The 22,561-nt window shown below is 43.9% G+C and overlaps 1 protein-coding gene across 17 annotated transcripts in view; it reads right to left on the bottom strand.

The window, feature by feature from the left end:
* Positions 1–22,561, bottom strand: part of RAPGEF4 (Rap guanine nucleotide exchange factor 4) — a 286,117-nt gene that overhangs the window by 109,926 nt on the left and 153,630 nt on the right. For 9 of the 17 annotated variants that reach the window (XM_053665181.1, XM_053665182.1, XM_053665186.1 and 6 more), the window contains 2 exons: positions 15,616–15,688; positions 11,768–11,787 (listed from right to left, as the gene is read on the bottom strand). In XM_053665181.1, the coding sequence (XP_053521156.1) occupies positions 11,768–11,787; positions 15,616–15,688 (93 nt within the window). Of the gene's footprint in view, positions 1–3,923; positions 4,038–7,496; positions 7,513–11,767; positions 11,788–15,615; positions 15,689–22,561 lie in introns of those variants that run through there. The other 8 variants (XM_053665184.1, XM_053665189.1, XM_053665196.1 and 5 more) reach the window with 3 other exon arrangements.

Raw genomic sequence — 22,561 nt, 5'->3', positions numbered from 1 at the left:
CTTTCTTTTCTCCTTCTCGCATACCTATGATTCAGAACATTTAAAGTTGTCCTGGAAGTTCCTAAGCCTCTCCTCATTTTTCTGAATTCTTGTTTCTTCATTCTGTTCTGGTTGAGTGTTTATTTCTTCCTTCTGGTCCAAATCATTGATTTGAGTCATTCTTTTTACTGTTGGTTCCCTGTATATTTTTCTTTATTCACTTTTTATAGTCTGCATTTTTTTTCCTGTATTTTGTGACCATACTCAACCATTTCTGTGAGCATCCTGACTACCAGCATTTCAAACTGTGCATCTGATAGGGTGGCTATCTCTTCATCATTTAGTTGTATTTTTTCTGTAGCTTTGATCTATTATTTCATTTGGGCTATTTTTTTGTCTTGGAACACCTGTTACATAGTAAGGGGTGAAGCCTTAGGTATTTACCTGGGTGGGGCAACCCACTTGGCTGCACTGCGACACCGTATGTGGGGCAGGGCTCCCAGATGGAACAGAGCTGCTCGCTCAGCTCTCTGCCAGGTCTCAGTCATTTCCCCCACTACCCACAAGCAAACTGGGCTCTTCTGGTGCTGATTCCCCAGTGGGTGGGACCCTGTGGGTCTCTCCAATGAACTCTCCTGTGAGGCTGGGAGTTTCTCCCACTGCCTTAACCCCCACAGGTTTCTGTAGCCAGAGGTTTTGGGGCTTTATTTCCCTATGCTGGAAGTCTGGGTTGTACAGTTTCCTGTCTCACTTCCCAGTTGTTCCTCCTGGTTTATCCACATGCAAATGTGGGACTGCCGGGTTCTCCAGCCAACACCCTGTCACGTGTCCTCTCTGCCCCAGCTGCCAGTTCCATCCTCCTACCAGTATGAATGAGTGTTTCCTCTTTAACTCTTTGATTGTTGGAGTCCCATACAGTTCCATTTTCTGGCAGTTCCAGGCATTTTTGTTTTTAAATTTATTGTTGTCCTTTTGATTGTATGAGGAGGCAAAGCATATTTACCTATGCCTCCATGAAGTAGACTTACCTTGGCCAGAAGTCTATTTATTTTGTTTTGACAATTGTGTAATACTACTACCTTTTATAACTCAATTCAGAAGAAAAAATTTATTAGAGAATTATGGTCACAAGAAATCTTAAAAGTGCTAAGATTTAAATTTATATACTTATTTTTGATATACAAAAGTATAAAAATAAGATAATGAAGAGACTTTCAATCAGAAAAATACATTACAACGTGGGGTGACACATTAATCCTAGACAGCTCACATCTGAACAGTTAACATGAAGGAAAATTATCTTCTAGTTCATTTAAGAGACTTATGTTTGGGTCTAAGCTATTGTAGTTAAATCTGTATAACTGACTAATACATTGACATAATTAGAAAGTAATCTGGCTTACAAAAATATTAATTTAGTTCTGCCAAGATGGAGTCATAGGTGGAGATGCTGTGCTTTCTCACACAACCAAGTTTAGAGACAACAAAATATTAGCATCAGAAAACACAGCCAGAACACAGAAAATTGAACTTTTTGGAAGTCCAATAACAATGAATTCTTCAGCCTGACCTGTAAGAGGGGCGAAACCAGCAGCTGGTGGAGCAGGGTTGCACAGGAAAACTCGTTCACACAGACTCAGGTGTGAGGAACCCAGGGGTGGGGTTGCAAAGGGCCGACCCAGTGAGCGACCCAAGGATCCGGTGAGGGTGAAGGGTGGCAGATTGACTGTGCTGGCACATTCCTGCGCAGACAGACCAGCGAGGGAGTAGGCAGTGAGATGGGACCAAGCGGGTCCCAGCCACGGGAGGCAGCAGAGACGGCCACTATTTCCGGGCTCTGACCCCACCCCCACATACAGCGTCACAACCCAGCAACCCCACCCTGGAGGCCCTGCCCCACCCCTAAGGCTCTGCTCCTGATACTTAATGGGCGCAAACAGACCAAAAATGGCTCAAGAAGATCTTAAAGCCCCAGAGCCCATAAATCTAAGTGAGAAAGAAATAGCAAAACTTTCAGATGCTAGGTTCAAAACACTGGTCATCAGGATGCTCACAGAACTGGTTGATTTTAGTCACAAATTAGAGGAACATATGAAGGCTAAACTAATTGAAATGAATGGCAATGCACAGGAAACCAATAGTAATGGAAAGGAAACTGGGACTCAAATCAAAGGAGTGGACCAGAAGGAGGAAAAAAAATGACCAAACAGAAAAGAATGAAGAAACAAGAATTCAGAAAAATGAGGAGAGACTTAGGAACCTCCAGGACATCTTTAAACCCTCCAACATCCGAATTATAGGGGTACCAGAGGGGGAAAGGAACAGCCACCAGTGGAAAATTTATTTGAACAAATAACAAAGGAGAATTTCCCCAATCTGGCAAAGGCAATAGACTTTCAGGAAATCCAGGAAGCTCAGAGAGTCCCAAAGAAGTTGGACCCAAGAAGAAACACACCAAGGCACATCATAATAACATTAGCCAAGATTAAAATGAAAGACAGAATCCTAGAAGCAGCAAGAGCTAAGGGGATAGTCACCTACAAAGGAGTTCCCATCAGACTGTCAGCTCATTTCTCAAAAGAGACCTTATAGGCAAGAAGGGGCTGGAAAGAGGTATTCCAAGTCATGAAATCCAAAGACCTACAACCAAGATTGCTCTATCCAGCAAAACTTTCATTTAGAATGGAAGGGCAGATAAAGTGCTTGTCAGATAAGATCAAATTCATCATCAGAGGAGTTCATCATCACCAAGCCCTTATTATATGAAATATTAAAGGGATTTATCTAAGAAAAAGAAGATAAAAAATATGAATGGTGAAAGGACAGCAAACACACAGTTATTAAGAACCACATCTAAAACAAAAGCAAGCTAAAAGGACAGCTAGATCAGGAGCAGAACCATAGAAATGAAGATCACATGGAGGGTTAGCAACAGGAGAGTGGGAGAAGGGGGGAGAAGGTACAGAAAATAAGTAGCATAGATGGTAGGTAGAAAATAGATGGGGAGGGCAAGAACAGTATGGGAAATATAGAATCCAAAGAACTTGAGACACATGGTCATAAACTAAAGGGGGGGGGAATTGGTAGGGGTGGGGGGTGCAGGGTGGAGGGGAATGAAGGGGGGGGAATAGAACAACTGTAACGGCATAATCAATAAAATAAAAATGAAAAAAATTAATTTAATAGGATAAAATTCTCTGGGTAAAAAAATGTGATTATGATTTAAAGAAGAAAAAGGAAATAATATAATATTGCCAACTGTTAAAGAAGAGAAGATTCATATATTTTTAAAATGGCGAGTAACAAATGTTTCCCACCATGCCCAACTCTGGCTTAATACACAGGAAACATTCTACAAAAACTTGCTTATTAAAAGAATGACGACTTGAGAAAATCTGACTTAGAGGATTGGAATTAGATGTCTTTCTATAGGTTTGCAAACCACATCCTTCTTCATTTCAGAAAGCCAAATATTAGCAGTTTATTAGATTAGAAGACATGAATGAATAAATGAATTGAATATTTTATCCAATTTGGAGGTTCCCAATTACCAGGCATCTTACAAAAGAAAATAACATTTACTATTAATATTTCCACTTTCACCCCCAAATTTTGTGTCATGTAACTAAAACTTCAGCTTAAAGCTTAGATATGCATAAATCTTGGAATGGCCACCAGAGGGAGCCCAAGTGTTTTTCTGAGTCTATCAGACACTAAAGACAGAGGAAGAAAATACATACAAAATGTAAAGCTGGAGGAAGTAAGAGGTTTGGGGTAGGTGGGGAGAGACCATTACCTGCTTCGATCATTTAAAAGAATATCTGGTTGAATGACAGAGTTACTTTTGCATTTGTTATAAATTTCTTTACTAGAGACTTGTACGCTACAATGCCTTCATGCTTTTCAGAGAAGTGGTTAAAAATAACATAAAAATCCTCACCTACCCTAAAACTAGAAGGTCCAGGGGGAACTGCTGTGATAACATCCATGATGCTCGCTGGGACCCTCGAACAAGCCAGGCTCCTTCTCCAGCGTATCTTCATGCTCCTGCTCCTGCTCTGACTCTCTCTCCTGGTCCGTCCTCCAGTCAACTTTGGGTGTGGTTTCCTCACTTTGTTTGGGATTGGGTTATCAAATTTCAGCACCCAGTAAGCACTTGGTGTGACTTGGGAATTTTTCATTCTTTTGGGTGAGCCAAATTAATATAGACATTAAGATGAGTGACTTCCCATTTGGCATCCTAAATTCTCCCCAGAACTCAGAACTGAACCAAGTCTGCACACAGGATGCAAGAGCACCTTTATAAAGCCCCCAGACCAACTCTCCATATAAATTAGAACCCACTGGCCAACCTCAGTGGTCCCCCCCAGGCCAGAAAAATGTCCTTGGGTTTAGGCTATGACAAGGGTGTGATCTTATTTAGAATTAAGCTCCAGGGAACTTAATATAATGTGGGTTTTTTTTAAGTAGTGTCCAGTTTTAGAATTTTCCCGATACTCGACGTCAACTGATCCCCAGCAATCTTTTCATTGTGCTAGTTTGGGAGTCGCCTTTCTACTTATGACGAAACTGAAGCTCATGGAGGTGACTTGTACAGTGTCTCTGGCTATTGAGTGCCAGGGACAGAAACTGATACATTTCTGGGAACATGGACTATAAAAATGAATGAGAATTAAGATCTGTCATACTAATGCCTCCTGAGATAGAAAGAAAATTACTGCCTTCCTTCTCTTCCACATGACAAGTGGTTGAAAAGGACGACAGAAGTGAATTTAACGACTTAGTCCTTGCCATTCAGCCCGCATTTTCCTAGTGTGCTTCCCCAAGTTCCCTTTTCATCTCTAGAAGGGGTAATTTTATCACGTATACAAATCAATTAGTACAAACAAATTAAATTCCACAAAGTTAGGTCATCTGCTGAATGTTGCTAGACTTAACACGCTGATTAATGCCTTGAATATGGAATCAAAAGCATTCTTATTAAATTTGATAATGACCCCCAAATGGGTGGGGGGTGGCTGGCACATAGGAGAACTGGAACACAATTTAAAATGACCTTGACAAATGAAAAAGGTGAAAGAGGGTGGGATTCAATGGAAAGCCGTGCTGAGTGGTTCATTCAAGAGAAGGGAGAAAATGCAAAGGAGAACAACAGAAATGAAGAAGCACTGGCCGTGCAGTTAGAACAGGAAAGTAGCTGGGAGCAGAGAAAACAATAGGCTGCTTAGGCATCAGCCATCCAGGTCTGCCATTTTTAGAAAGACGACATGATACTGTGAGGTACGAATAGGGGAAATTCAGCTAATTCCCCATCTACATTAAAAACGGATCAGGCTTTACAGGGTAAAATGTGTTGATTTGTTGAGACCCAGAAACGCCTGAAGCTTGGAAGTAAGATTATTAGGACTTTAAAGGTATTCTAGAGAGTAGGGTGTCCAAAATACTGAACAGTTCTTGAATTTAGATTTGATGAGATTAGCCTAAAGAAAGTTCTGGAACTCTGTTCCTTTGTTCGTGCAATGTTCTCCTTTCCTGTTCACCTGGATAACTTCCACTTTCCACTGAGAACGCACACAGGCATTTCCTCCTCTGTGAGGCATGCTCTGAGCCCTGCCCACCCCCCTGAAAACTGCACGGACCTCCACGTGTCTCCTGTGAGCGCACAGTGGGCTGCGGCACTGGCTAAGCACTTGGTATGCATCCTCTCATCAATCCTTCTGCAAGCTCCCTGGGGTAGGACACCACTACTACTCTTCTCTATAGACGAGGAAATAGGACTAAGGAGGTTAACTAACTTGTCCACCTCCATATGGGTCGTAAGTGGCAGAGCTGCACTTTAGCTCAACCCTGAAGAGGTAACATCATGTATGTCCTCATGCCATGCTCTCTGCCCACGTGTGTTCATGACACCTCAATGTACTTTTATGTTCACGTGTTCCTTCACATGTTACTGCAACTTCCTTAAGGGACTATATTCTATTTTTGTAGCCTCCCCCCCAAGGAAGCCTGCAATCCATCAACACACATGTGCTAAATGAAAGGTTTTTCACTGAGCAAATAGGTGGCATATTCTATGGGCAATTCTGAATCATTCTTTGGAAAATAAAACTAAGTTGAAGGGAAGAGAACTTAAGCATTTATGAAAACTAAGCCATAAGAATGCCAGATCATATTACTAAAGGTGGTTTTACAATTTCCTTTCCCAAAATTTTTGAGAATGAAAATAATTCAATATATTTCATAATCATACATATGTATGTGTCTATATACCAAATATGTATGCCAGTGTATGTGTATGTATATGAGTATCTATCATCCAGCTCTCTTCCCTGTAATTGTACCTAAAGGTAACGAGAATGACTACAGAACGTGTTAATATCTACGGACTCAGGGGAGCCTGTCTGACACAGAACTGTTATTATGAACGAATCCAAATCCTACGTGACATGTAATCACTAGATAAATTTATCCAATCTGAGAACACTACAATTTTCTCTCCTAAAAAGAAGACATATTTTGCAAATGATCTGGTCTCAATTTCTCAAAACAGGAACAATAAAAATTCAAATTCATCCAAAGTAAACAATGTATTATTCTACTCTCGCAATCAGTTGAGATAATGTGCTATCGGCCCAAAGTTACTGGTGATGAACATAATTGCCTGCAGCACAGGGTGAAATAGTTCTGAAGACAGGAAATCCTCTCCCACAACTTTGGAATCCGCAGTAGAGCAAACACCTTAATACCGACATGGCATTACGTTCCTCATGCCTGCTGATGGTGGAACTAATTCTTGGCAGTGAGCCGGTTCTGAGCAGGCTCACCTCAAGGCTGTGCTAGTTTTTAAAGTGAGAGCCAGGAGAAGCTGAGGCTAGAATTGGGGGTCGAGAGACAGGAAATCTCATTTTCAGGATCACAATGATGTTTAATGATTAAAGGCTGTCCAGGTTCACTCTGTGGTACCTGGCCACATCAAATCCTGATTACAGAAAAGAATGAGAGAGTATATTCAAAACAATGCTGGAGCAACATCAGTAACGACCAGAGTAAACTATTAACCCGGCAGCACCATTAGGAAGTTCTGTGTCATAAAAGAAAATTTCAAAACATAAAGGAACCAAAATCGGAACATTAAAACAATCACCAAATATAATTCATAATATTATAGGCCATAAAATATGGTAACAAGGCACCACCCCAATATCGCCCAATATGTGCCCTTTTGATTGACGGGCAGACTCACAGAAAGCAGGTCCTGCGAACCTGACTGAGAACATTTGTGGCAACAAGCACAGGGTCTAATTGGCAACCTGAGATGAGGTTGTTAGAGTGTTGCCTGCATTTACTATTTACTACTCAGCTGAAGGACAACCACCCATTACCTTAGAAATTCAATCAATCTACCACTGCAGAAGCTAGGGAGAAAGGAGAGAGGCGGTATGGTTAGCTTTTACAACAGATGGAATAGAAAGCAGAAAGAAATTCAGCAAGGGCATTCTGCCCCATGTAACCCATACCTCACAAACACCAAAACAAACAGAGAGCGCAGGCTGCCCTTGGCCCTGTGGACATGAACTCACTGGTGTTCTCCAGGAGGTGGGGCAAATAAAGTGAGTCCTGGCTCGCTGAGTGCTGCATTCCAATTGGCCCGTGGAAGAACTGAGTATTTACACACTACACATCGCGCAGACCAGGGCCTGCTCTAACCTTCACTTGGGTGATAAGCAATCTGTCCTTCAAAATCAAGAGGAGCAGGCTTGGTATTTTCTGAGTCTCCAGCATTTGGCTGGTCTGCACCCTCCGCCCATGACATACACACCGTTTCAGAATGGCGTCAGCACCAGGGAAACCAGTCTTACCCACGAATGGGGCAAAGGGATGCTGGCAAGCCCGGAGCTCTGGCTCAGATACTTCGATAAGCTCTGGACTTGCATCAGTCATGTTTTAAAGTAGGATTTTAAAAACTCTTATGTTCTGCCCTGGTTGGTGTAGCTCAGTGGATCGAGTGCCGGCCTGCACACCAAGGGGTGGCTGATTCAATTCCCAGTCAGGGCACATGCCTGGGTTGCAGTCCAGGTCCCCAGTAGGGGGTGCATGAGATGCAACCACACATTTATGTTTCTTTCCCTCTTTCTCCCTCTCTTCCCCTCTAAAAAATAAATAAAATCTTTAAAAAAGACTTTTCTGTTCTGCAGAAAACTGTTCATTTGAATCCATAGATATTCTAAAGGTGAAGGTGAAGGTTTTACTGGGTTTTATGGGATTGTCTAAGTTTTTCACATTTTAAGTTTGCATTGGGATACCCACCTCCCTATGATTGGTCCAGATCCACAGCCAGTCTAACATGGTAAAATAAGATGTTGCCATTTCATTGGTAGAAAACATTCTCATTTGTTTTCTCCATACTTGAAAAAGAGCAGCAATAGAGATAAATGTTATTATAGTCCCTAAAAATTCCTAAAACTCCTGGCCTTTTACCCCTAATAGTTACTTGCTTATTATTGTTCTATTACTCTCTCTCCTTAATGAGAATTGTCCCAAACTGTGTAGTATTTCCTGACCATCTGCCATTTAAAAACTTGTGTCTTGATAATAATTTCTGAAATTTGTTCTTCATACAAATGACACATGATTTTTAAAAGTTTGAGAAACTTTGTCGCCTTCTAAAAACGAGACCTACAAATAGTTCTGTAAGACTCCAGAGCTTGCCCATTACTAACAGCCAGCATCGGTTCTAGCTCTTGGAGACCTTCGACCTCTGTGTTGATAGTGTTTTCTACTGGCAAAGCGGGCGTTCTTACTCAGTGAGAAGCTTGCTGGTGACACTCTCAGCACTGTAACTGTCTAAAAAATGAAGCCCTCAAATGATCTTTTTTGGAAACAAGATGTTTGTTAAGTCAGGAAATGGAATTATTTTGTAATCTCTTCCTGAGTCTATTTTCTGGCTTCTTGCACATGCAGGAAGAAAAGTACAAACTTCTAAGATTACAAAACTCCATACCAGTTGCCTCTCAGGAGGATGCAGCACAGTAAGCGACACAACCTACATAAATAGCAAAAAATTATAGACGAGCTCATTCCTCCACAGGGCAACTGTAGTGTTCGACTATAACACTCTTTTAACTGTGGGGTTTTTTTTAGCTTCTGTGTTAAACATGGTCAGTCAGATATGGCACACAAAGACAGAAAAATACAACTTAAACAGATCAAAGAGAAGAATTTCTTTATAAACCCAATAGCCACAAACAATCACGACCCTACCAACATAGTCTACTTATTTTATTGGTCATTTTTCTGATGTAGTTAAAATTACTTTATGGGTTCCAGTATCCTATGGTACTTAGAGTTAAATACTGCCCCTATCAATTACGGCAAGTAGTAAACAAAATAATCCAGCAAGTTAACCGCCAGTCCATTTGTTTCTACAGAAGTGCAGCTTATGAAAAGAAAGTTCTTTCTATGCAAGGTAAGCCTGGGTCTGGAAGTAAAATATAGCTGGCAAGGTGGGTGCAAACATCACTTGCCGACGTCTGCATATCTGGTTAAAAGTTAAATGTGGTGATTAACATAGTCGAGAGTAGGAACTGGAAAGAAGAACATATCCTTTCCACAAAGACTCAGTCTGGACACTGAAAGGATAGTTTACGTGCCTTCACTTCAGTCGCCGGCACATTATTCTATTTAGAAACACAAAGGGAACATAACACGGCCCAGTGTGCAGTTACAGAAGGTAAAGGATCAAAGGAACCGTCACAACACAACTCGTCTCTCGTAAAGGAAGAACTTTAATTAATGCCACTTTACGGATCTCAGGCTTCTCTTTATCTTTCTAGAGCTTCAGCTCTGCTCATGAATGTCTTTCATCTCATTTGCTTTCCTTTGATGGCATCGGAGAGGTTTCCTAATAGCACAGGGTGACATTGCATCTACTCAATTTGCTGATAGAGAAAACCTGTGCTTTTCCATCTGCCAGAGGATTTGACATGGAATGTCCCAAACAAACGCCAGGGAGCTACACCACAACTTAACGCGGGGGAGATGGCCTGGCCGGCCCCCACATTGTTGAACTTTCCGCAAACATCGAATTCCTCTTTTGTCACAAACACATGACAAAATGCTACATGGTGACAGCTAGTAGACTTTCCTCTTAGAACCTGTGCCTGTCACCCTGCTGCAGGGAGGTGCGTCCTGAAGGTGGCCCGGGGCTGAAGAGAGACCGGGCTTCCTTCTGAAGCTCAGAACATCTGAGACCCCCGGGGTCGGCCATTCTGGCACTCTCAGCATCACCCAGAGCCCCTTGATGAGGGGACAGTGGGCCCTTTTGTCCACTCGATTTGGCGGACAGGTGGGTACTTTTTGTTGCAGTGTCTCGGGGACATCCATGTCCAAAATGGTGGCAGGAGGAGGTTGTTACTTCGGACTCTGAAGGCTATGGCTTTAGCCTCTCCGTGAACCGCTGGTTCACTGAAGACAGGTATTTCAAGGACAGCCATAAAGGCAAAAGAAAAGGTACTTTATAAAGGGTAGGACATTTTCAGAGAAGGAAAAATAGCTAAAAAATGATAGGAGGCTTGAGAAAATAATAATTATAATAATAGCCCTAACATTTACCGAGCTCTATGGTAATATCTCCGGGTTTCCACAGACGGCCTCATTCAGTTTTCATAATGGCCTTTTAGGGTGCTCAAGGGCTGACATCCGCGGTTTGAAAATGAGGCGAGGATGTTTAGACAAGTCAAGCAGCGTGCACCAGGTCCCTGGGGAGGAACCAAACTCCTTCGCTGAACCAAGCCAAGGAAACTTTCAGTGTGACATTGGAAGCATCACTGCTGGGTCCTGAACCCAAATTTGTAGTGGTACCAGGGTGGGCTGCAATCCCCAACCAGCCCTTTAAAACCAAGATTACAGAAACGGGGGGGGACCCAAAGAAAGCTAGAGTCAGCACTCTGAAAAGGAGCACAGAAGTAACCTGAACTTAGTGGAGACGGTATCTTAGCCCACGGACACCGGACCCAGAGCCGGGAGAGGGAAGAGTGACAATTCTGTGACAGTGCCACTTAGGTATGGCGACCAAGGAGCACAATGGCGAGATGACACATCTGATAGCCACCAAGCGCGGCTTCAGATGAACCGCGGCACGCTGCCATCAGTGACCCTTCCACGCAGCTGTCTAAAGTTAGATTCCAGCTAACGTAATTAACATCATCGTTATTATTTACACACACAGACAATGGCACCGCACCACTTCCGTCCTTAGAATGCACGCTTGGTACTGTTTCCTAGGAGAGGTTTGTCCTAAACCTTCTACTCTCTCCCCTGCTTTCCCTAAATAACTACAGCAATGATTTGTTTTTTGGCTTCTGAAGAGAAATATGACTTTAGTGTACAATTAGGTAAATTCATCATCTGACCCTGAACTTCATGTTTTTGTATTCCTACTAAGGAAGAACAACATGTTTTCTGTAGGCTGTTAAACTCACAATTTGTTGTACTGCTACACATGCATCATGGGAAAAAGAAAACACTTAGCACTTGCACCATCTGCCCCCAGAAAAACCTTTCTTCAGACTAATTAATGTCAAGGACATGTGATGACCATGTCATAGCAATCGGCCTTCTCCCCTTTATACTTCAAAGTGACCCTGTGAAGATGCCAGAATAAGATTAGAAAAATATTTATTGCTCTGTTGAATGTGGATAAAAAGCTCTCTTTGCTGGCAAGGTTACCATGGTTATTTTTTACCTTTTGACAGTTTTTAGAAGCTAGGCAGAGAGAGTAGCTACTCACGTTCTCCTTGTCAGGAATCCCTAGGAGAGCAAAAGGGGGGAGAGGGAGAGAGAGAGAGAATGAATTATAAGATCAACCTGTAAAATGGAGCTGAAATCCTTTGCTGAATCAAACCAAATAAAAATGGTGTTAAAAAAACAGACCTACATGATGCTGCCTTGAAAAATAGATGCCACTTTGCTTTCAAAGTCTCACACACTTGGGTCGATGAACCAGGAGCGGGGCTGTGTGCCAGACCACCAAATCTCCTGCTGATTTTGCTTTCTTACCACATGATTCACTTTCCCAGAGGTAAAAATTTACCCCTGACTTGTTTACACCATGTGAGCAACTAATTCCTCTGTCTTGGGCACCAGAGCACTCGAAATTTTAGACAGACACATCAAGGGTAAGTGGTCCATTTGTAGTTTCATACTTCAAACCACCTCACACTGCTCCAGGGATTTGAACCTTGGGGCAGGCTGTACATAAAACCCACCAGGACACACCTTCCATTTGGGGCAAAGCAAACTCCTGCTGCCCCCAAGTCAGGTCTGAGCTGGGCAGTGGCTATGTCCAGGGATATCTCAGTTCTCTGAGCAAAAAAGGTTAAACGTTCATCCTCTCACGTATTGTGCGTCCTTTCACACGCGTTCCGTGAGCACCTACTACAGGCAGGGCCCGGTCCGTTGCCCTTCCTCTGGGGCTGCTGTCTGACCGACACGGTAGGTGAGGGTGGTCACACAGGAAGGTCCGCAGCCCCAGCAGAGCTTTCTGCTCCCAGAAAGTGGGCACAAGTGGTGGTTTTAAGGTGACCTGCACCCCAGTGTTGAACCGCTGGGGCCGTGTGTGGTGGTTTGCGATGTTAAAATACAGCATGTCCAACTTCTGAACAAACAGAGCCTTCTGTGTTTAATATGGGACTATACTGATTTACAGTATTGGCCTTAAAAGAACTGAGCACCCATCCTAATGGGCAGCAGTACAGTACACAGGAGCGATAAGAATGAAAGAGACTATTTGAAAACATTCCCGAATCAAACTTTGGCTCCCAGACGGGGACAGCACCAGGACACGGACAGACGGTAGGGGCAGGTCTGCTACCACTTCCCAGATCTGACAGAGGAAGTGAGGGTGGCCTAATGCCAGCACTCTGACTCTCATCTGGAATCTGTCCACCCACCCACCCATTCAGTCAACACCCATTTGAAAGTACTGACGTGGACTGAATGAGGAGATACAGGGTATAGAGAAGCTTACTTTCTAGGAGCTTTAATAAGACAACGACAGAGTTGCACAAGTCACCATGACTGAGTGGCTGGAAATTAGGGTCTCTGTAGAGAAATAATATTGAAAAGGAGATTCGGGGCCATGCAGGGACTTGAATTCACTTTCCATGGCAAGTGATGGACAATTATTAAATGGTTTTGAGTAATAGAGAGATTATGCACAGGAAAAGGATGGAAAGGGACAGTTCATAGTGAAAAGACATTTAAGACACAAAAATAAGATTCGATGGCACGGTCCTTGACTGGGGTCCAGTTTGAGCAATGAGCTGTACGGCTGCTCAGCTGGGGAAATCTAAATACTGACGAGGTACTAGACGTTACTAAGGAAAACCATGCCAGCCAGGAGGCATGACAACAGTGTATGGTTATACATGGAAACGTTTTTAGTCTAAAAAATACCTGTTAAAGTACTTGGTGTGAAATACACATGTACAATTAAAAGAGATAAATGCGGCAAAATATTAATTTTAAAATATACGTTAAGTTAATAAGCAAATCCTATTTAAATATTAAAATATTAATTAAGTTGAAATGATGACAACATATGTGTTAACTGTATCATTCTATATGTTTGAAATTTTTCACAACAGAAAGTAAATAAAAAGAACTTCTGTATAAGCTGGGAGCCAGGTAGACCAAGGAGAGATACTGAGGGCTGGGAGCCAGCTAAGCCATTTTTGCCCTCGGGTCAGGAGTGATGAGGCCTTCAGCCAGGTGGCTGCAGAGGAAGCAGAAATGACAGAACGCGGACACAACAAACACAGGAGCAAGGGGTGGACAAGTGATGAACCTCAGTGGTGGAGGTGAGAGAAAGGAGGGCTCCAAAATGGGTGGGGTTTAGAGCCTGGTACATGCAGGAGAACGGTGGGGTTATCACTGGAAATGTACCTTCGGAGAAAAGATCGGTTTTGTGGGAACCAGGATATGTTCCATTACTGACGTTTTCAGTTTAAGAAGCCAGCGGAACATCTGGATGGAAAGAGAGTCAGCAGTCATTCGGAAAGTTAGGCTGCCCTTTGGTGGAATCAGAGGTATTGGTTGGGGAAGTATTTATATCAATTGTGGAAAAGGATGCAGTGGTCAGGGGGAAGTATAGGAAAAACAGTGAAGGCTGGACTCTTGGGTTATACCTAACCTTTTCAATGAAAGGAAGAAGTATCTGTAAAAGAGACAAACATTCAAGTAACCAGAGAGGTACAAGAAAACCAGGATAAGGCAGCGGAGCCTGATGCCACAGGAGAATGCAGTGTGGGTGTGAAGAGTCTTATTCAAAGATGGAGAGAATGGAAAGCTGCAGAGTGGTCTGAGTCAAGAAGCTGGGGTAGAAGCCAGACTTGGAGGGGTTAAAGAGTGGCTGGTGGTGAGGAAACCATAGCTCACGTCATGTGGATGCTCATTATATGCTTGGAACTCTTTCAAACACCTGATGTGTTTTGCTTCATTTAATCCTCACAATAACCCTTGGAGGAAACTGAGTCACAGAGAGACAGAGTGCCTTGCCCAAGCTCACACAGCTAGCAGACAACACAGCTGGGATTGAAACTCAAGTACTTGTCATGAATCAGTCATCCCTAGATCAGGTGGCAGAGAAAAATCAAATCAGGGAAGCAAAGGAAAGGGAAGAAAGGTCTGCCCTTCTCCCCCAGGATGGACAAGCACCAGAAGTAGAGGGCAGAGGCTGCACAGAAACCGTGAACCGGAGGAGAAGGAAAACGAGGAAGCTCACTTAGGTCTTGGGCAAGCAGGGAGGAGAATCCCCTATAGACAGTGACAATTCTGGGATTAAGAGTGAGGATTCAAGTTGTGAGGAACTGGATCTGAAGGGTGACTCTCAGACTCTGAAGATGCTTGGAGTGGAAGGTCTTCCTGTTCCATCATTGGGCCTACTTGAAGGACTACAGCCTCAAAAACCCCAGTACTTGGTACCTTGTCACTTGTAAATGTGCAAGAGCCAAATAAAGGAGTTGAGAGATGCAATGAGCATCTCCCAAGGACAATAAGGAGTACTGAACAGATGTTTCTGATGTGCACAGAGAAACACAGTCAGGACACAGGATTTCTCAGGGTCTGGCGGGTGCCCACTAGCAAAGCATATCGCAGAGAAAAACTCCCTTTCTTTTACGATCACACAGGGACTGGTCTCCTATAAAAGGCCTGGAGTTTGGAGAAGCTGTGATTTCAGAAGCATAATGACTCGCAATGCTCCTCTCTGATCAATAACATCAAAATGAGCAAGAGGGTGGGGCTCTCGGGTGTGCACAAGTGACCAAGACAAACGCAGTTCATGAATCCCATTTTTAAAAGAGCACAGCAGCGACACTGGACTTTGCAATGAAATGAAGAGACTCTGAGAAGGTATTCTAAGTATGCTGAAGTTCCAACTAGGAACAGAGCATCAGCTAAAGCCATGAAATAACACTGTATGAACATTTTGTAAAATAACCCACGGGGGCCGGTCGGTCTGTTTATCCACAAAAGAGTCTGGAAACATAACCTGTCAAGCTGGGGTAGTACATATTTTTGTCACATGAAAACACACACCGCACATGTTTAGATACAGATGTTCACATTTTCACTTACTGTCATTGTTAGAGCCCGTTTCCATAACACCATAAGGAGGAGCCAGAAGTCCTGCCATGTACTGTCGGTATTTCTGAAAGACAAGATTGCAGACTCAGTACACAGACATGTATTCACGTGGAGCACTCATTTATTTACACATTAAGAAGACAACTTGGTCATCAGGAAGCCTCTGAGTCTTGCATTTACAGAGCCCCAAAACGTGCTGTCTGGGATCCGTGGCCTACAATAAAGATGCTGTGTTCTAAAGAGGTCTTCCCCGGCAAGGCTGAGTGTACCCCTGCCCAGGGAGGGGGTTTCATCTCAGCCCGTTCATCTATGTAGTTGTGACTGATTAACCGAGTTGTGGGGGCTTTCACCCTCCCTCCATCTCCTGCCCTGCTCCCCACTCCTGCAAACACATGCTCCTGTTTTGGTACAGGGCAAAGACACTTGGTATTTACAGCTGCAGATACAAATAAATAGCTGAATGACACTGAATCAGCTTTCTTTCAAAGCAAAAAGAGATACATCCCTAAAACATGTCTGTTTTGAAAGAAGCTGATTTGCTTCCATTTACCTCCTTCCTTTTATATCGTACACCTGCCCATTTGTGACCTCCAAGGAACTGTTGATATGTTGCCAACTAGAAGAGTTTGGCTTCATTGAGTAGTGTCGGGGTTCCCCTGAACTGTACCCCCCTGGCTTTCGGTCCAGGCATGCTTTAAAACCTGGGGCTCAGCGATATATACTAGCTCTCAAAGTCTGTGTTGTTCTGAAGGCGCAAGGCCTGGTGAGCATAATGCAATTCAGAGCATCCTACGAGAGAGGAGTGGCATTCAGGAAGGACGAAAAATGCCTATTAGACAGCCTCTCTTGTCAGGTACTAATAGGGCCTCCTCCCCTTTCAGGATGAAAGCTGGGCAATTTCATGTACCGCATGGTGTCATGTATATTTATGGTTTGTAATTACGGTGACACACAAATGTTAAGCAACATCAAAAGAGTCAGCACTGTACAATGTGCTCGTGGGTTACGCAAACGTCGGCAGAAAAGGCTTCATCTGTAGCAATGGGCAGCTGGCAACACGCAATATTCGAGCAACCACCTGGCCCATTTGGTATATTTGAATGGTGTTTGTAATGTAACATTGAACTTCTCAAAAAAGCCTTCTTCCAGTCAAGATGTGACTAGCTTTTATTTTTTAAATCCATTTGTGCTCTCATTCTGAGGCGACTACACCAGCACCTGCATGCAAACATTAAAAACCATGAATCTCTCTGCCTCTGAGCTAACTAATCAGTCAAACATACCCACAGGACCAATCTACCACCCTGAATCCTGGACCGTTCCTTTGATGACTTCCCCATTCTGATTCTCTTCTTTCTTAGGACACCATCTACTCTTCCTCCTCTCCGGAGAGCACTGATTAAACACACTGCTCGGCATGGTATCATGCTGAACTCAGAACAAAACAGGCTCAAAGAGAGGAGTCGGGGACGGGGTCTGTTCTAAGAAGCTCTGTGACCCTCCAGCCTTTTGAGCTACTACTCTCACTGTTAGCAACTTCCTACTGGGCTCCTAGGAGAAATAGTTCGTCTTAAACTAAAGGAGGAATTTTGCTCTGCTTAGAAATGTTTGGGCCGCAGAGGATGTTCTTTGTCTCAGGCACCTCCACATCAGTTCTCAGGAACTCCACAGAGCACTGTCCTGACCCCCGGTGAAGGGGACTTTGCCTCCCTTCAGCCCCATCGCCCTCGGTCTGCAGCTCGCTCAACAGCACACCATCAGGGACAGAGCTCTTGGGAACAGAACACAGAGCACAGGCTGGAGCTCAGGACACAGTGAGGGCCTACTGTGTGCAGACGGTGTCCTCGGCACTGGGCTCACTGTAGAGAACAGGCCGACGAGGCCCCTTGCACCTGTGAGGTGTGTCTCTCCTACGGCACAGAGCGCTGCTGCGGCTGGCATGTGCCATGAACTTAACACTGACCTGTTGCATTTCAGAATTTTTATGGCAAATTTCAAATATATGTAAAAAAAAAGACAATACCACATAACGAACATCCAGGATCAATAATTACTAACTTGTGGCCCATGTCGTTTCATGTATACTCCTCTCACTTGCCCCTTCCAGAGTTATTTTGAAGAAAATCCCAGATACACCATTTAATCCATAAATATTTCAATATTTATGAAATCTCTAAAAGAACTGTTTTTTCTGAAATGAAACCACAACACCACTATCACAACTAAGAAATGTAACATCTCTATTATACACAGTCACTATTCAAATTTCTGTTCCATAAATGTCACATTGAATTGAATCTAAAAAGTACTGTATTTAATAAGACAACATTGGCTTCCATATAACAACTTGTGGTATAGTGGAGATTGCAAAACCAGAATTTAAATATTTATTCTTATAAATAAAAAAACTGCACCTTCTAAAACTGACAAGGCATTTTTAATAAACAGTCACTAAAGCAGGAAAACCAATTTCTTAGGTAGCACCCTGCAGGGCACCCTATGTTAATTAGGATAAAACACAGCTAACCAGAATAAAAGCCATATTAGAAAATTGGCATTTCTCAATTATTTGCATACTGCTCAATCTTCAGGCAGCAGTTCATCCTCTAAGTACCAGTTAAAAAGCAGTCTATACACTTATAGATCAAATGAAAAAAGGCTGAACTTCGCTCAGGACAAGCAAGCACATTAAACCCACAGTGCAATATCATGTTTTACTCGTCAGATCTGGAGAAGTTTCAAAAAGTTTGCTAACACATCATTAGCGAGAGTGGGGAAGACAGGTTCTCTCACGTGTGGCTCATTGGAGTATAAAATGATACAGCCTCAGTAGAAGGCAATTTGGAAGTATCAGTTACATTTTAAAATGTATTTTTCCTTTGACTGAGCAAGGAATCTTCCTCAGGGGACAGAGGTACAGCCTCCTGAAATGCCCGAATACCTATGCAAACAAGCCTATCTATTTGTAATAGCAAACAAAATAACAACAGAACAAACAGGAAATAACCCAAATGTCCACCAAGTATTAACAGGTGACATCTGGGCTATTTCCAGAGAGAGTGAAGATGGGGTATTTCCTGATAGATGATGTTGGAATACTATACAGCCATGAAAAGGAATGAAGCCCTACTACCTGTGCCAATATGGAATGATCTCCACATGATATATTGTTAAATTTTTGAAAAGCAAACTATAGCACCGTGTATAGAGTATGCAACCTTTTTAAGGAGATAAAAAATACATGTATATAAATATCCACAAAGATTTGTAAACGCATGACTCTTCCTAGATGGATATACAAGAAAGTAGTAAAAAGGACTGACTGCCTCTGGGACGGAGATCTGAGGGGCCGAGAGTCAAGTAGGAGAGAGACTCAGTGTTCACTGTTCATCCTTGACTGAGCCAACACAGGCCGGGCAATCGCCCACTGTGTCTGTCTGCCCAGAGGCTGGACGGGTGGGGTTGGCCTGCAGTGGCATTCATTAAGTGTCGGTCATCTGATGTGCGGGCAGCCTGGCAGCAAGGGGGAGTGGCAGCAGGGGAATGAGAAGACAGTTCTTCTCTCTCAGTTTAATGTGTGGATGTGGGAATAGGAAACTATATAATCCTCCAGAGGAGGGGAAATTGGAAAGTTAGATGCTGGGCTTCCTTGTAATAGTGATGAATAAAAAAATGAGAAACAATTATATTAGTAAATCTAGATTGTGGAGCAGTTCATGTCTTCATAGAAGTTTAAAAGACACTTCAAGCTTTCTGAGAGCCAGAAAAAATCCTAAAGGAATTAACCAAGGCCACGGTTAGTAAGGCCTCCACATGAAAGTCAGCACAAGGCCAGCTTAAACCTGAGGTCAGGAGGTTCCAGAGGTGACTCAGCACATTTTTCTGGTGGTTACTCAATGTCGCCCCCACACACCACCCCTATCCCAGCTGCTGGGGGATGTCGTGGCCTGGCTCAGTCCCCTGATAATGTCCTCTTTGGGGCCCTGATTGACACTCCCTTGCAAAACCTTTCCCTAGATTCCAACACACTCCAACACTTCAACGGCTCCCATGGCCTAACTCAATCATTCTTGAATTGCCACAGGCACTGGGAAGGAGCTGTGCCTTTCGCAGCCAGGGGCACTGGTCCATACCACGGAGGGCCCCTGGCGGGAGGACTTGCCTGCATCCCCACTCCCTAGCCCTCCGGGACTTCCTAGGGCAGTTAAGAGTCAGCTGTTCACAGGACAAGAAAACCACAAGGGCCTTCGAGGGTCTTGGGAGACTCTGGTTGGCCTCATTCTTAGGATGTGCTTCTGGCTTTGTCACTAATCAGCTGAATTACCTCAAACATGTCATCTGAGCTCTCTGACTTCAGTCTCTTCATCCATAGAATAAGTGCTCTGAATTGGTCTGGGCTTTCTAAACCTTGTTCTTTGGCAAAAACCCGAATTCCCTCAGTGAGGGCACCATGCAGGGCCTTCAGCCCCTAAGGCACCTAGCACGTTTTCACTTTTATTGTTTCATAAATTAGAGTCCCAAGAGCAATTTCATTTGGAAGATGACTTTTGCTTTTGAAAAAAAATTAAAGCTGACCACCCTGGCTGGTATGGTTCAGTGGGCTGGGTGTCATTCTGTAAACCAAAAGGTTGCCAGTTCGATTCCTGGTCAGGGCACATGCCCCAGTCAGGGTCCCTATGACAGGCAACCAATTGATGTTACTTTCACTTTGATGTTTCTCTCCCTTCCTTTCTTTCTCCCTTCCACTCTCTATGAAAAATTAAAAGTAAAAAATAAATAAAAGTTTACAAACCACACAATTAAATAATCTCTAAACTTCTAGCCGAACACAGGTCACTCAAAGATCTCTATGAAAATCAACAGAGATCAACTTAGGTTTTGTCTAGAAAGTACTAGAAACTCTATTCTCTGTTAGGGAGACTTCTGAGGTTGTGGATTTACCAGGTAAAGGTTGCTCCATACCTGAAAGGTCTATTAAACACACACAGAAAACAAAACAAAAAGGACACTAAGGTTTGAACCGAGATGCACCACAGTGCAATGCCAACCCCCTCAAACGGGTGTGCAGACCCCCGGTGGGCCAGCCAGCAGGGCAGGCGGGGCCGTGAGAGGGGCTAACAGGGGCTCTTCCTGGAGTTTAAGTTTTATTCTATGTTAAGTAGTTTAGAAGATTATTTTTATACTTTTACATTATAAAGCAGAAGCCAAATTTGCATACATTTTAAAGATTAAAGCGTGAGACTTCAAAGAAATTTTGAACTTGCTGAGGGCTATGTCTAGCTACAAAGGGTCTAGATCCGAGCATAATGTATCGATTTCATCTGCATGCAGGGAACTTCAATGAGAAAAACAAGAACCTCTGATGTTACGGAAAGTGTGCTGCCATTGGGCTCCTACGAGAACAAGGTCTTAACTCCAATCCGCCACATGCTGTGTGAACTTGAGTAAGTTTTCCCTCAGTTTCCTGTCTAAGGAACCTGGGATAATAACACCCATTTTCAAGGACCTTCAGAAGGATGAGCCATAAAATCTACAAAAGTGCTTAGCACATAGTAGGCACTTAATAAATGGTTGCTGATAATAATAATAGAAATAATAAGCCAAGGATTGATCAAGCTAATCACAGTACGTGTGATGCTATCTCCCAGGCAGAATCTTCGGCCTCAGGGAGAAGCACCCTCTCCATGACAACTTCTCTCCATGACAACGTCACATCACTGGGGCTGCTGATATACACTCAATGTAAAGGCCCCAAAGACACCTACTGCTCTGCCTGTTCAGTGGGGCTGTGGAGAAATAAGAATTTAAACAACAGACTTCCTTAAATAGCTTCACAGCATACTGCCCACTTTTACCTTCACGGTCCAAGGGGAAAAGAAGAGCACAAGAGAGCGAGGCCAGAAACAACAAAAATCAGTGAAGCCTTCCCGCCATCAGCCTGTTTCTCATGAACAGAATCCTTTTTTAAAAAATTAATCTGTAAATACGGTTGGCCTATTTGTCAAGCAAGTCAGCACCTGTGACGCAGGAGCGAGGGAGGAGGACAGGCAGCATGAAGTGCGCAGGGCCTGGAGCAGGGGGCGGGAAGACGTCCCCAGACTCGGGAGGCCAGAGGCCTGTCCCTGGACCCAGGCGGAGATGTGCTACCAGCTTCCTGAGAAGAGACAGAAGATGACAGACTCAGAAAAGTTCAAACCTGGTCTATCGTATCTCAGCCACGTCACTGGCCCCACCGAGGCCTCTGCAGAAGACTGGAGGGAAGGCTGGCGGAGCAACCAGCGGGCTGAGGGTGCGGGGGAGGAACCCAGCTCTGGGCCCAGCCTGGAGCCCCAGCCCGGGGCCTCTGCCACCTAGAGCAGGGGGTACCACTCTCTAACGTGCACGAGGGCTCCATATGGCCCAGGGGCCAGAACACAAAAGTCGAGGGTGTCTGCTGGGGGTAGAGGCACACTAGAGATGTGACACATTCTGAAAGGCCAGTCAGTCTGCAGAGCAGGACTCACAGAGAACAAAGAAAGGCTGGCAGCTTGAATCTTAGCGGGACCCTCTATGGCCAGAGAAGGAGTCCCCCTGGGGCTGGATGCCCCACCCTAGAAGTCAAGGTTTTCCTGACACACTGGCACCTTTCTGGATGTTCTCCAAGATGCTGCCCATTGCCCAGACCTGTCCAGCCTGCCCAGGAGCCTCCACAAGGCAGGCCAGCGTGACACATGACTGTCACCAAATTCCTGCCCGGCCAGCAGCAGCCAGGTGGAGGCCTGAGCTTTGGTCACTCCCCTCCCCAGCAACTGTCCCTGTGACTCCCCTCTCCACCCAGGAAATCACCGGATTGCAGGGAGAACATAAATAGTATCCCTGGGTTGGGATATCAGCACCGAAAAACATTGAAAACAGGAAGGCATGAGGATGACTGGCAGGCATTGCTGTGAACACCAGC

Source organism: Artibeus jamaicensis, unplaced genomic scaffold, assembly GCF_021234435.1.
Source record: "Artibeus jamaicensis isolate MK-2021 breed Jamaican fruit bat unplaced genomic scaffold, CSHL_Jam_final contig_391, whole genome shotgun sequence".
Taxonomy (NCBI): Eukaryota; Metazoa; Chordata; class Mammalia; order Chiroptera; family Phyllostomidae; genus Artibeus; species Artibeus jamaicensis.
This window is presented reverse-complemented; position numbering and strand designations above follow the sequence as displayed.